Raw genomic sequence first — 13,718 nt, forward strand, 5'->3', positions numbered from 1 at the left:
TCATTAGCCAATTGTTGAAAATTAACTACTGATCCATAAGGACATACCACAAAGCCCTTGGACATCCATTCATGTATTTATTCCGTCATTCCACACACATTTCCCAGTGCCTCCTGTGCACCAGGCACAGGGTTAGTTTCCAACACTACAAGACTAATCAGACGCCAGCCTCTGTTTCTAGGAAGTCATTCCCCAGTTTCACCCCAAGTCACTTAGCTAATGAGCTGAAGCAGCAACCAGTGGACCCCAGAGCACATGTGCAGAACCGCCACCCACCTAGCCACGCCCCGGAGCTGTTATAAAAAGAGGCGGAAAGCAGCAAACGTCCATAAAGAGGAGAGTTAACCGAGCTCATTGGAGGGCAGAGGGAGAGCCAGTACTTAAACTCAGGCAGGTGGGGTGGGAGGCAGGAGTGGGTGAGGCTCGGCGGAAGCTGAGCTGAGGAGGTAGCAGAGAAGCTGTCCTGGAACAGACAGAATCTTGTCGTGCAGAAAAAAGAGCGCACGGTTCAAACAGAAAGACGACGGAGCAAATACACGGTGTGTGGAAAGTACAGACCTAAAACCCACCTTACAGGCTAAGCCCAACAAACCAAGTTATGAAACCGTGTTTCAGGAAATCCCCCTAGGTGCAAAAACTGTAAGATCCTAACCCACAGGACCATACAGATCCAATGAGCTCGATTGCTAAGCCCAGGAAACACTGTGCACTGGGACCTCAGCCATGGAAGAGAGATCACCATCAGAGAGCATCAGAGAGCACCGTCCCACAACATTCCCAGCCGGTGTAAGGCATCTTACAATGGTCCCACTGCCAGGAGTCCACGGCCATTATGGCTGGTCAGAGGCGTTCCCACCACTCTGCTAGTCTGAGCACAAAATGCGCTAGACGGTTCAGCCCTGACACCTTGGCTCCCAGGTTCCTTCAGCCAGAGGCTCTCGAGAAGCAGAGTCACGAGACCCTAAGCTTTTCAGGAACAAGCGCTCACCACGTCCCACCCACTCCTGGCTAAGGACCTCCAAGGAGTCCCCAGAAGGACCTGCCACCCAAGGAAATCCCAAATACAGCTCAGAGGAAAGAATGAGTGAGGTGCTTCTCAGGGCAGCCACAGCAACTAACTACCCGTGTTTACTGAACAGCTACTTGGTACCCCCGGGGCCAGGCACTGTCCGGGATCCCCAAAAGACTCACTTAAGAATTGTATTCTGAAGATGCTTAGTAAGACAGAGATAAGACATGCATATAAAGACCGAAAACATCGGGTATTTTGTACGTGAACTGCCATGAGAGAGGCTCAGAGAAGAGTGTTACTTCCGATCACAGTGGGAAAGTGGGAAAAGCTCTCATGGAAGAGACGTCGTTTGAGAGGATTCCTGAACTCCTCCAGGGGCCGGAGCGGAAGAGGCACTGCAGGTGGAGAAGAGGCCAGAAGGTGGGCGAGCGCCAATGGGGGGTGGGGGTGCTGCTGCTCTGGGAAGGAGGGACTCAGAAAGCTCATACAGCCCAGGAGGGCCTGGTCACGGCAACGGGGGCATGGCTAAGCAGGAGGGGTAAGATGGGAAGGGGTCTGTAAAGGCAAAACATCAAGGCGCTCAAGAAAAACAAAAACAAAAAACAGGCCACAACAACAAGATGAGGAAGGGGATGGGAAAGGGGTCAAAGACTTGGTAAAACCTCCCACTGAATTAAAGGAGCATTTGCTGAGCCCCTGGTCAGAGCCACTATGCCTGATGAAGGGGCAGAGAGGCCTTGCCCTCTGTGGCTGGTGTCATTAGCAGACATCAGGGGAGGCCTGAATTGGCAGATGAGCACCCAGAGGTGGGACAGTCCTACTAATCTGAGGCAACTGAGCGCTCCAGAGGGTACCGCACCGTCGCCCTTGAGAAACTGAAGTCTGGGAAGCAAAGCAGGGAGTTCTTCGACACAGTGAGGCACACAGTATTATAAGCAGCCCCGCTCTGACACTCGGGAAGGCAGAGCTCGCCCTGCTCCCCACCCCGGGCTAAGAAGAAATTAAATAAGTGATACACACTTTCAGTAAGTGGAACTGGGGAGCTAGCGCGACAGACGGAGCCAAAAAGCATCTCACTGTGGGAACTCAGTCGTACCGTTTCCATGGCTTCAACCTCCGCGAGTCCCTGCAAGTCCACAAATGAAACTGCCTAGAAACTTGAGACTGTTTATATTTTAAGAAAAAAAAAAAAAAAAAAAAAAAAAAAGAAGACGACGACGATGAGGAGACCTAACCCTGGGAAAACTTGCTGCCCCCAAGGCAGTCTCCAGATGCCCAAAGCTGGCTCAGTTACAAGCAAGCCAGACCAAACACACACTGGTCACCTTTCTCACCCGACAGAAGTAATCGTGTCACTACAGATGACCTTAAGAGGCAGACAGAGCTCGGCACAAAGTTGGCTCTAAGGGTTCAACATACCCAGTTCCCAGAGAGCGAAGGCGCAAAGGAAAAACCCACCAGCTCCCTGACGCGTGCTGCTTTGCAACCCGTATCGCTCTTTGCCCTTTGATTTGCCATTCACGTTAACTGGAAGGTATTTACTACAGATGAAAAATAAGCTTCGTTCAGCCGCCTCTCAACAGATCCCAAAAATAGAGCAATCACTTGGGTACAAATTGGGTCAAATGTATTAAAAAAAAAAAAAAAAAAAACTGGCTCCCTGGTGGGAGCACTGACATGGCCTGTGACCTTGCAGAGAGTCAGGGGGAAATCCGCAAAGATCTTCCCTTCCCACAGTGGGAAAGGAAATATTTAAAGAGTCGAGCAGAGAATAAACTCCTCTAGCCATGTGACCATCCAAGTGAAACAAGACAGAAACTCAAATGCTAGAGTTTCAGAACAGTAAGAGGTCAAAGGAGTAGATGTTGGTTTTTAGAAAGGCCTGCCAAACGAATACAGGGCCTCCCTCCGCCCACCCCTTAAAATACCACTGTGTAAGAACGGTTAAGAAAGCATCCGCAGGGGAGGGACTGCAAGGGAGAAGGAGAGAGATTTATCCATTTCCTCTATTTTATTCCCTTACTCATTCCCTGAGAAATCCAACCGGTCTGACGGCAGATATCAGTGCCCTGAATTTCCCTGGGAAAAATCAGAATATTAATTGGCTTACGCAGGCAGCTCCATTAATTATTCCATTGATCTGAATTAATCGGCCTTTCTGAAAGGTATTTATTTTCTAAGTTTGTTTAATCATGTTCTCTTGAGCTACAAAAAGCAACAAACTGGGTCACCATCCACGTTGTTAAATTTGGTAACAAGGCTGACACCATCTGTGGCCTCGCCTCTGATGAACCACCCCCTTCGATGGGGGCTCTCCGCCACTTCTGCTCTTCCTTTAGAAGGATCATCTGATGTCGCCCGTCTACGAGCAAAGCACACAAATTACCCCCAGCAAAGCAGAAACCCACACTCACGGCAAATGTGTGTATGCGTATCCAACTCCTGCTGACTTATATTTTCAGTAGCAATACCCAAAACTTTTTTTACATTCTCTAGAATTCAGATTACAAAAGCCCAAATATGAACAGACCTCATGTTATACCTAACATAGGCTACAACGTTTTAAGTGTAACATGAAATCCTGTGTACACATGATTAAAGCTAAAATCACAAGAGCAGGGATGGCTGGATGGCTCAGTTGGTTGAGCGTCTGCCTTTGGCTTGGGTCATGGTCCTGGGGTCCTTGGATGGAGTCCAGCACTGGGCTCCTTGCTCAGCAGGGGGCCTGCTTCTCCCTCTCCCTCTGCCTGCCACTCTCCCTGCTTATCCTCTCTCCCTCTCTCTCTCTCTCTCTCTGACAACTAAGGAAAATCTTTAAAAAATCAAATCAAATCAATAAAATCACAAGAGCATCCTTTCAGTATCTTCAGAACCCAGCAGTCCCCCCATAAGCCCCGGCTCTGCCTTTTTACCACTCACTCAGTTACAAACAGCCGCCTTACTCCAATACAGCTGCAACATGGAAAACCAGAAATGAATCTAGCTAAAAGAGAGAGCAAAACAAGAAAGAGAGCTCCCTGTTACCCAGCACCAGCCCCCTCCTCCACCTGCCTTTCTGCACAGCGCCCCCCGCCCCCCAAGGAGGATGCAGCCACTCCAGAAAAATCCCGACATGGCTTCTGAATCATCAAGAAAAGATTACAGAATGTCAGAAGCAAATACAATCCCAGTGATCACCTCATCCAGAACCCCCTGACAAGTGGCTGAACAGCAATGTGGAAAGGATTTAGGAAATGCCCCCCCAAAACACAGCTAGTTGTCCCAGCCCAGTGGGACAAGCTCCTAGTCCCAACTCAGGAGCTCCTTCGGGCTTTTTTTTCTTTTCTTTTCTTTTTTTTTAATTTCTGTCTTTTTTTTTTTTTTTTTTTTTTAAACTACATCAACCTTTCCCAAAGGAAGTTTCATGAAGCAATGGTTCCGTGATGTGGTCTGCCAAAAAACTGTTTGAAGAATCCATGACCAATTACTTTTAGAGACTAGCTGAGTTAAACAAAATGAAACCAGTTTTTTAACTACAGACCTTCCCGGAGCTCTTACTGAGCTTATGTGCACTATAAATCTTTAAGAGGGCAATAAAGTATGTGGAAGTATCCCAATTTATTTAACCCTAGAATCATTTTATCCTGGAATAAAATGTATCTTCATAGGATCCTCCTAATGCAACACTACACTGTATTCTCCAAATTATGTTCCAACGTAGATCTAGTCATTCTATAGTATTCTGATGCTCTAAAAAGGAATAGTTCATGTACAAAATCTACGATAATTCTCTACTTACCAGAAAAATTGACCAAACAAAATACCCATCACTCTCAAATAAACACTGGATTTAAAACAAAAACAAAAACAAAAGGAGCTAATATTATCCGGAAAAGAATGGTAGACAGCAAAAGCCTATGCAGAGAGAAAAGTTATTTTAAAATCTGCTACAAACCTCTTCCATAAAAAAGTGCCACATCTATTTATGCAAGATTCATGACTTTAAACACTTTCATTCAGTATAAATTTGAGAATACAGGTCAGAAGGAAAAAAAAAAAAAAAAAAAAACAAACCCCCTGTTGCAAAGCTCCAGGAAATATCACAGGCATAGCTGTAAACTTCCACCACCCAGAAAGCCAGCTGCCAGTTTAAGTAGAGAGGCCAATGAAAACCACATATCAGGACAAGCAGGAACTCTAAGGACACTTACCAAGTTATGATTTGTTGAATTAGAATCATCTTCAGGGAATGGGATGTAAATAGCTAAGGCCACACAATTGGCAAAAATAGCCAATAATATAAATATGTCAAATGGTCTGGAAAATGTTGTTAAGGCATATATGTCTTATGCAAACGCAAACCATCTCTCCCATCACACTCTCGATCACACCACTCTTGAATCACTTTTGAAACGAAAATTACGCACTCGAGTCCTCTCTCGACCCACTGTTGTGCCCGCTCTGTCTCCAGCAAATATCATCGTCCGTGGTCATCTGGCAGATGTTCCTATCGAATGACTTTTTCGGGTCCTTTCTTTCTCTTGCAAGGACCATGTTACGCTCGTGCTTTGCTGTGCGTTTTATATTGAAACCTACCCACACATCCAGTGAGGGCACCCTATGAAACATGTTTCTGCTTCTTCGAGTTTTAAAGGCGACAAAGGCCTGAGAACACTACATTCCTGGTGCCGTAGACACAAAGGGAAGTCCCCATGAGACAAATCTCTTCCACAAATCCTTGCTTCCATGTGTTAAAGCCATTTTCTCGGGGGCTATTCTTGGCTGGGTCAGTCTCCTGTCTGGACCGGGGCAGGCCAAGGCACCAGAACTTTCTGCACTCTACCTGTGACCGTCTCGTGGCATGTTCCAATACCTCAGACACTGTGACAAGCAGCCAGGCTCCAGCTCCCCCTCTGCTTCCTTTACTAATCAATGCCTATCACTGTTTCGGATTACAGCTGGACTGGAGCTTGGTTTCTAATGAGCTGTTACTGCATTCAATTTATAAACAAATTAAATAAAAAGCCATAAGAAATCAGCACCAGACACTCTGAAAGTACAATTGAACAATTCTAAATCTCGGGGGTCTGTCTGGAAGAAATCACTTTGAAATCAGCTTGCAACAGATACTTGCTTCAACATTCTGGTGTTATTAAGAGACATTGTCAAAACTGGCAATGCAAAATTTGACTTCTGCCAAAATGACGGTTTTTCTTCTTTTGGCTTTCAGGCTTTCCGAATGCAAGGTTTCTCAGCACCAACATAATCTGCAACTTTGGGGGGTGGGGTGGGGGAATGGCTTGATTTTATAAGTGTTTCTGCCATAACCTCACTCACAAAAGGCAAAGCCACTGATACTAAACATCTCCAAGTATTAAAGCTTTGAGGATGTGAACAGAGCCTTCTCCATTCATCCTGATACCCTTCTGGGAAATCCAAAAATGCTGAAGGAAACAAAGGCCCACTACCTCCCTGTGGATACCCTGAGTCTTATGAAAAGTCACCCCTTTAAAGTGTTTTGACACTCATTGAAATAAGGACAACGAATGACTTTCTTTTCTTACTAATTTTGATGGGTTTATTTTTAAAGCCAATTAGCTTTCATTCATATTTATTCTTTTACCTCTTCTAGTATTACAAAATCTCTTATCCAAGGATCCAACCTCAAGACAGTCCCCCTTCAGAAGACTTCAGGATCCTCTTTACGTTTTTCTTTCTTTTTTTTTTTTTTTTTGCCATTCCTACTGCAATTTTAAAAGCCAACTGCCCCACTGTTATCCTACAGAGAAAACACACCCTGTGATCTCTCCCATCCCCATTCTTCCCTTTTAGTTCCCAGTACCTAAATGATAGACCAGCAAATCCAAGAAATACCAATGCTATTCAGGAAAGCCAAACACTTTTTTTTTTTCCTTATGGGGGTCTGATTTCAGCTGCCAAGTGTGGATGGTTAATTATCTCACTGCCCCAAGATTTTTACAAGCCACGCACAACAGAGCAACAGAGAAATAGATGGGTCTGCTCCCAAAAAGTCCTTCTGATAAGGCAAACACTCCTCATTCCCCCCAAGATGCAGGACACTCTTGCCTTGTCTGGGTATACAGACCAGCAAGGTTCTCACTCTCCCAGTGCGGACTGGGCCTGGCACAGCTGGCTCTCAGAGGATTTCTATGACCTGCTCCCTGAACTAGAAGGGAACTGTCACTGGGAAAGACAAACAGATCATATGTTGTTTAAAGATCTGTTCTACGGACTGTCCCATTTGTAGGCAGGCTTCTCCCTACATTGGCAGCCCACATCCCCTAGTTCCTGTACACATGTGGCCGGCCATGCGGGAAAGGGAGTCAGCTGTACAATCCAGGAATTCATTCTGTACACTTAAATTGCGATATACACATTACTGTGCACGAAGAGGAACAGTGTCAGGCCTCCCACCTTACTCCACATGCAATGAAGGACCCCAGAGAGGGCTCTGCTCACCCCAAGTCATGTCAGGCCGACCTCAGGAGGAGGAGATCTCTCTGGCTGAGTGCAACTATGCTTCTGCTGGCAGCGATGCCATCGAGGCATGCCCCCATGCGCCTAGCTGCCTCTGGGCTGACACTAGCATTCATTCTCAGACTAAAAGAGAACTTACACAGAAAACAGGTCCACGCACCCCCAGCTATGCGAGAGATACCATAACTCCCTCTAGAGAGCGGACATCTGTTCTAAAAAGGAAAAGCTCACGAAAACCCCTCAAATCCTACCCTCGCCTTTGGCTGCCCTCTCCAAAACCTTTCTCCACAAAGTTACCTCATTTTAACTTGTGTCTGTGAGCACAGAAAACCACCAGCTACAACAGAAGGCCTGCAAAGAGGAGCCCAGCTAGGTGCCCAGGTTCTAAGGGGGTTACAGCTCCACCTTCCAGCTGGCGGCCAAGCTCCTCCCTTTTGAGCTCCTTCACCCTGGGGGTGCTGGGGAAAGCCTGACCTCCTCACTCCTCCTTATGCTTAGGAGCTACTTGAAGGCTCCTGTAGTCCCAAATACACTTCTGGGAAAAGGAAATGCTTTGTTTTACCCAGACCAGTGAATCATCTGACTAATTAGAAAGCCATTTGTTCAGAAAGGAGGCCTCAGTCAACATTTCTGGAGGGTGACAGTAACTGGAGACTGGCTTCCAGATTTGGGGAAGGGGTGATCAGGCCAAGCACCCCAGTTTTCCAAGATCTGGGATGTTAACAACCATCCTGGGGCATTTGGAGTTCAGTTTTAAAAATACATAGGAGACACTCAGAAATGTAACTCCAGTCCAAGGACACAGACAGAATGTTTTATAAAGGCAGCAACTGCAAATTCCCCCACTGACAGACTGCTCTCTAGCTCACAAGGGCCTGGGAAGGAGAGGCGCTCACAAGCCTCTCCCTCCACATGCTCCCTCACGCTCACGTTTCAAATGCTTTTTTGGAACATGTCAAAAGGAAATTCCAGGAAGTCATAGCATTGATGAGCAAATTGCTCCCTCCCCATGAAGCAAGTGTTCATATTTGTAGCTACCTGAACGATCAGATCAGCAAATGTCAGAGCTGGAAGCAACCTCAGCCTTCGTGGGAAGTTGCAGAAAAAAAATTCTAAACATCAGAATGGGAAGATGCCACTAAAGGTCAAAAATGTATCTATTTCTAACAAAGTCTCGTACAGTCTTTTTGTTTTAAATCAGCATACCTCATTTGCAAGAGGTTCCATGCCTATCACAATCCCCAAAGCAATGGTGGGTTTAAACTAACCACCTAGTATCAAATGACCAAATGTCAGCTTCCTATTTGACTGCCACTTTGAAGTTTTTGTCGCCCCCTCCCTCCATCACAACACACACACACACACACACACACACACACACACACACACACACACACGGCTAAATATACCCAGAGAGCCAGCCCTCCACACCCCGAGGAGATAGGAAGGTATATACAATGAGACCCTGTACACAGAGCTTTCCCATGTTCACATCCCAGACGGCTACGACTTTGTAAGTGCCATTTCGGAAAGCAGATCCTTTTAAAGAACAGATGTTCAAGAGAAAATGAGAAAGACTTCCCTGAAAAAAAAAGGATACTTCCATTCCACTATACTAATGCAGGCTCTTCGGATGGGGTTATTGAGTGACAAACAGAAAAGGGCGCGGGCAGGTCGGCTGTTGGACGAGTTACCCTGTTTTTTGCTCTTGGCGTATTGCTGACGTTTTCTTTGGGAGAGAGATCCCACAGGTGGGGGTGCGGAGGTGCTCATAGTCTGGGCAGCCTTGGCCTGTCTGGCAGCATCGATTGCAGCTTGCCAAGATAGGACGGTTTGCTTGGAGCTATTCGGCTGAGAAGTTGGTCCTTCACCAGAAAGAGGGAGTCTGGTGCCTCTTGCATAGTTTGCCTCTGGGAAGAAGGAGAAAAGGAAAAATGAACAAACAAACAAACAAACAAACAATGAGAATCCAGTCTCAGGAAAAAAGCAAAGGCTGTCTCCCATCAATAACGGGTGGGGGGGTATGGTTCCCATGTTTCCATTTAGAACCTCATGTCCTATTTTTCAGAAGCAGGAATGTGGTCAACCAGAGCAGGAAAAGAAGTGCTCGCGCTAGATCCTGGGCGCCACGGGACCCCCTGGTGCAATGAGGTGAGCTCCTTTCTATATTCACGGTTTCCCAAGGACTCCGCTGGTGCCCTTCTTCAAACTGAGGCCATCCACATTTATCCCACCTTTTCTGACATTTAAAAACCCATGGATCTCTAATGAGTTAACAGATACACACAATAGCTTTTCTCCAAAATAACTACCACGGGGTGGGGGGCGGCAGTGCCAGTAACTCAATAGTCTTAATCATTTTCAGGATGTCACTCCAACATCTCTGTACAGCCACAAATGCATGTTTTTCGGCATAGGGGGAGAAAAAAAAAAAAAAAACTCCTCCACTGGCACCAGGGCAATACCAAAAGCCCCATAACAAATATCCAGATTATGCACTGACACTTCCTGCAAATGAAAATTCATGATGCTTGGGACTCATTTCCTCCACAGGCTTCCGAAAACAGAAAACATCTTTAGGGCTTTTTTGCATTTTAAATTGCAGCCGCAGCAGCCAAGCCAGCATCCAGAGATACAGTCAAGGCAGACAGCCTGCACCCCTATCCCTAGGAAAGACAGGATGGATTATGCCAGGGGCCCTCAAGGCCCAAGCAGGAGTCACCGAAGTGCAGGCTGGCATAACTGCAGGCTGGCATCTAGGTACAGGGCAGAACCCCAAAGGGGCTGCAAGTGCAAAGCCCCCTCAGACTTTGGGTCAGGCCTCCACCTAGGCAGGTCTCCCAGGCACTTGCCTACCTTGAGTCACAACCTCCTTACTGAGACAGAAGTCAAAGTGAGTGGTGGCAAAGGTAGAGGGATGGGCCGTGGCAAAACCATTTCTTGCTAAGTAAAGAATGAGAGAGAGTCGAAGCAAGCACAAGTCTGCCTGCCCAGCAACCAGAGAAGGGGGCCACCGGCCTGGGGCAGCAGCAGTCCCCAGCTGCAAACCGAGCTGGGGAGGAATCCTGCGGAACCTTCCCTTGGGAAGCGCTCTCCCGGGAAGGCTGTGAGCCCACTGAGGTTGGGGGATGGGGGAGCGCCCCCCGGCCTCCAAGGAGGAGGTAGGAGGGCTGACCAGAAGCTGTTCCAGGCACCGTCTCGACCCAGCCAGGCCGGCGTGGTGACTGCACGTGGTGCCCAGGCCGGGCTGGGGAGGGGAGCCCCACAGCGGCCGCGACTCCCCGGGCATTGCTAGGTTACCGACGTGTGCACCGCGGCGCTGGGAGCGGGAATACTCTCCTCCCGACCCCCTGGCCGCGATTCCGAGACCCGGCCTCCCTCTCCAGGGGCGGGGTGTGCTTCGCCCACCGACGCGAAGAGGGAAACCGGGCAATCCTAGAATTTTCCGGATGCCACTGGAGACCAGGGGGCGGGGAAGGAGGGGAAGGCGAGAAGAGGCTGAAAAGGGGGCTCAGGCTGAGGACTAACAGCCATCCCCCCCTTCCATCGCTCGCAAGCGTTGGAGGAAAGTTGAGCCCGAGGACACTGAACCCGAATCACCTCGGCTCGCCGCCCCTCCGGCGGCACAGTACTCCAAGGACTCCACGGCCGCCCCCACCCCACAAATGCAGAATTAACTCTGACATTCAAGGCCTGAAGGGGAGAACGGAGTGGCTGTCACGCATCTCCCCTTTCTATGTAGATGGCACCGAGCTAGAAGCATCCTTTCCAACCCCCTCAACCCACCCAGCGCATCAGAGACGGGAGGGGGTGGGAAGGGAGAGGGGGTGGGAAGAGGAGGACCATGACAAGGATGAGATTTGGCAGCGGGTGCCCAGGCTCTGGCTGCTCACCGTTCGCGTGGTCCGCTTGCTGCTGCCGTTGATGGTGCATGTTTTTCATCATCATCATCATCATCATCCACGAACATTTATTGAGCGCCTACTGTGTGCAGGGCACGGTGCTGGGCGTTGGGGCGGGGGAGGAACGGGTAAGGGGGTGACCAATAGATAGGAGCCGCGGTCCCTGCCCTTATTGTCGCTTCAGCAGGGGGTGGGGAGGGACGGGGACAGATAGCAGAAAATAAGAATAATTTGTAAAAACCGCTCGCCACCCACGCTCCTTCTTTTTCAAAAATGGAGCAAAATAAACTTTTTTAAAAAAATAAGATAAGATGTATATATTATCTTAATAATATATACATGTAATTTTTTGCTGCAAAGGAGAATTGGCTTGGTCCCCTCCTCTAGCGGAGGGACGCCGCGGAGATGCCGGCCCGGCCGCCGGGGCCGCTCGGAGCGCCCCCCATGCCCGCCCGCCCGCCGCGGTGCCCGGTGCCCGCCGCCGCCGCCGCCGCCCGCGCCGCCGCTGGCTCGGGACCGCGGGCGCCCCGAGCTCACATCCGGGGACGGAGGCGCTCGCTCGCTCGCTCGCTCCGCGCCCGCCGCGCCGCGCCGCACGCCGGCTTCGCCCTGGCGACGCTGCGCGCCCGCCGCCGCCGTCCCCTCCCTCCCCCCCGCCCGCCGAGCCTCCCACGGGCCGCGCCGCGCCCCAGGGGCCGGGCCCGGCCCGCGGCTGTACCCGCTCGGCCCGCGCGCCCGGGGTGGCCGCCGCGTGGGGCTTGGGGTACCGCCACCCCGCCTGGCTCGGAGGACCCGCGGGCGCCAAAGGGTTAAGCGCGCTCCGGCCGCCGGCTGCCGCTTAACCCCCTGCGCGCCGCAGCGTGCTCCGGGCGGTCGCCCGACTGAGGTGGGCGGGGCCTGCGGAGCCCGCGGACGCCGGCAGCGGATTAACCGCTCCTCCCCTACATTTCGGCGGGGCGGGGTTGGGGATGGGAATGGGGATGGGAAGGGGGAGAGCTGGAGAGTGCGCTGCTTAGGCTCCGCGCTGGCCTCGGCCCTCGGCGTCCCTCTCCTCCGCACACCTGGAGGAAGCCCCGCCCCCTGGGAGCCCAGGTGCCCGCGGGCGGTCGTCTTGGGGTGGAGGGGCTTTGCCAGGCTACCTCCCTACTCCCCCTCCTGCTTCCTCAGGCTTTTCCTGGGTGCGGGGGGATGGGGGAGCCCTGCTTTCTCGAAAGCATTCACTGTCCCAGGTAAGGGCACCTGGAGATCTAACCGGGTTTCCAGAGTGTCCCCCCCCCCTAACCCGGGCCGGGTCTGGCGCCACTGTGGGCCCAAAGATTCGGGGAGTGACAGGGGGCACTTTCTGTCTGCGTCTCTCCCTCCCCCCACCTTACGTGTGTTTGCGGGCAGGTACGAGGAAGTAAAGGCCAAGGTCTTTCAAACAGCGAGTGTTGGTTAAAGGAATAGGTAGTGCGCTAAAACTGCGGCCTCTCGTGTGGCAGCGGAGGAGAGTGCCTTCCCTGTCGCGTATTTGGGGTGGGGGTTTCTGCCAAGGGCAGCTCCTGTCTAGAGGGGAGAGTACTGTATCTAGTGGATGACTGATTATTTCTCTTTTAGCGTTGTGCTGGCTGTTGGAGAAGGGCTTCTGCTTTACTTCACAAGATTCGATTTATTTGCTTTTGTTCCGATCTGCATGTTCCTACAGCGTTTTAGAACGTCTGAGAACAGCGTCTTTAAAGCAAAAAGCTCAGCGTGACTTAAGAAAATGAGCGTTTATGAGAAGGTGCTCCTTGGCCAAAGAAAGCGCTCTGGGCATCAATTGTTGGGGGCCACCTGGGAAGAGAGAGTGAGGACCAAACATAAGGCTTTCCAGGGGCCTTCCTGATAGGGGCACAAGGACGGAAGGATAAAAACAATCAGGCTCCTTGTTCCTTTCTCTTCTTTTGTTGTTTCACTTTTTCTTTCTGGAGAGGTGGCAAGGCAGGGGAAGAGCCCTGTGGCCTAGCAGTAAGCCTGCTCCTGAGCCCCAATCTGAAGGGACCGAAGATAGTTGCCTTCAGAGAACTTTCCCATCCACAGACCTCGAGTGCTGATGCAAGTATCAAATTCATTTACCTGTCCCTTCCAGACTTCAAGGTCTAAAGCCCTGCCTCTATTCTGCAAAGACCCACCCTGATATTTGCTCACAATTCAGGTCAGCCAGCATGTATAAGACACTTGTTAAGAACAGAGTCTAGGCTAGGTGTTGTCCAAATCCATAGTACATTCTCTCCCTCATGGAGATACAACCTAGGGAAGGAAGAAGAGTGTGGGTCCATCTGTAGTACTATGTGGGACACAGGAGCTGT

At 50.1% G+C, this 13,718-nt stretch overlaps 1 protein-coding gene across 14 annotated transcripts in view; it reads right to left on the reverse strand.

Annotated features, from left to right (window-relative positions):
* The window catches only part of CACNA1D (calcium voltage-gated channel subunit alpha1 D), a 296,472-nt gene extending 284,624 nt beyond the window's left edge, over positions 1-11,848 (reverse strand). For 7 of the 14 annotated variants that reach the window (XM_004738203.3, XM_045078820.1, XM_013052931.2 and 4 more), the window contains exons 1-3: positions 11,383-11,846; positions 9,090-9,399; positions 5,203-5,308 (exon numbers count right to left, since the gene is read on the reverse strand). In XM_004738203.3, the coding sequence (XP_004738260.1) occupies positions 5,203-5,308; positions 9,090-9,399; positions 11,383-11,449 (483 nt within the window). In that variant the 5' untranslated portion in view covers positions 11,450-11,846. Of the gene's footprint in view, positions 1-5,202; positions 5,309-9,089; positions 9,400-11,382 lie in introns of all 14 variants that reach the window. The other 7 variants (XM_045078835.1, XM_045078846.1, XM_045078862.1 and 4 more) reach the window with 2 other exon arrangements.
* Positions 11,849-13,718: the final 1,870 nt, after the last annotated feature.

Source organism: Mustela putorius, unplaced genomic scaffold (assembly GCF_011764305.1).
Source record: "Mustela putorius furo isolate JIRA1106 unplaced genomic scaffold, ASM1176430v1.1 tig00000095_pilon_pilon_pilon, whole genome shotgun sequence".
Classification (NCBI taxonomy): Eukaryota; Metazoa; Chordata; class Mammalia; order Carnivora; family Mustelidae; genus Mustela; species Mustela putorius.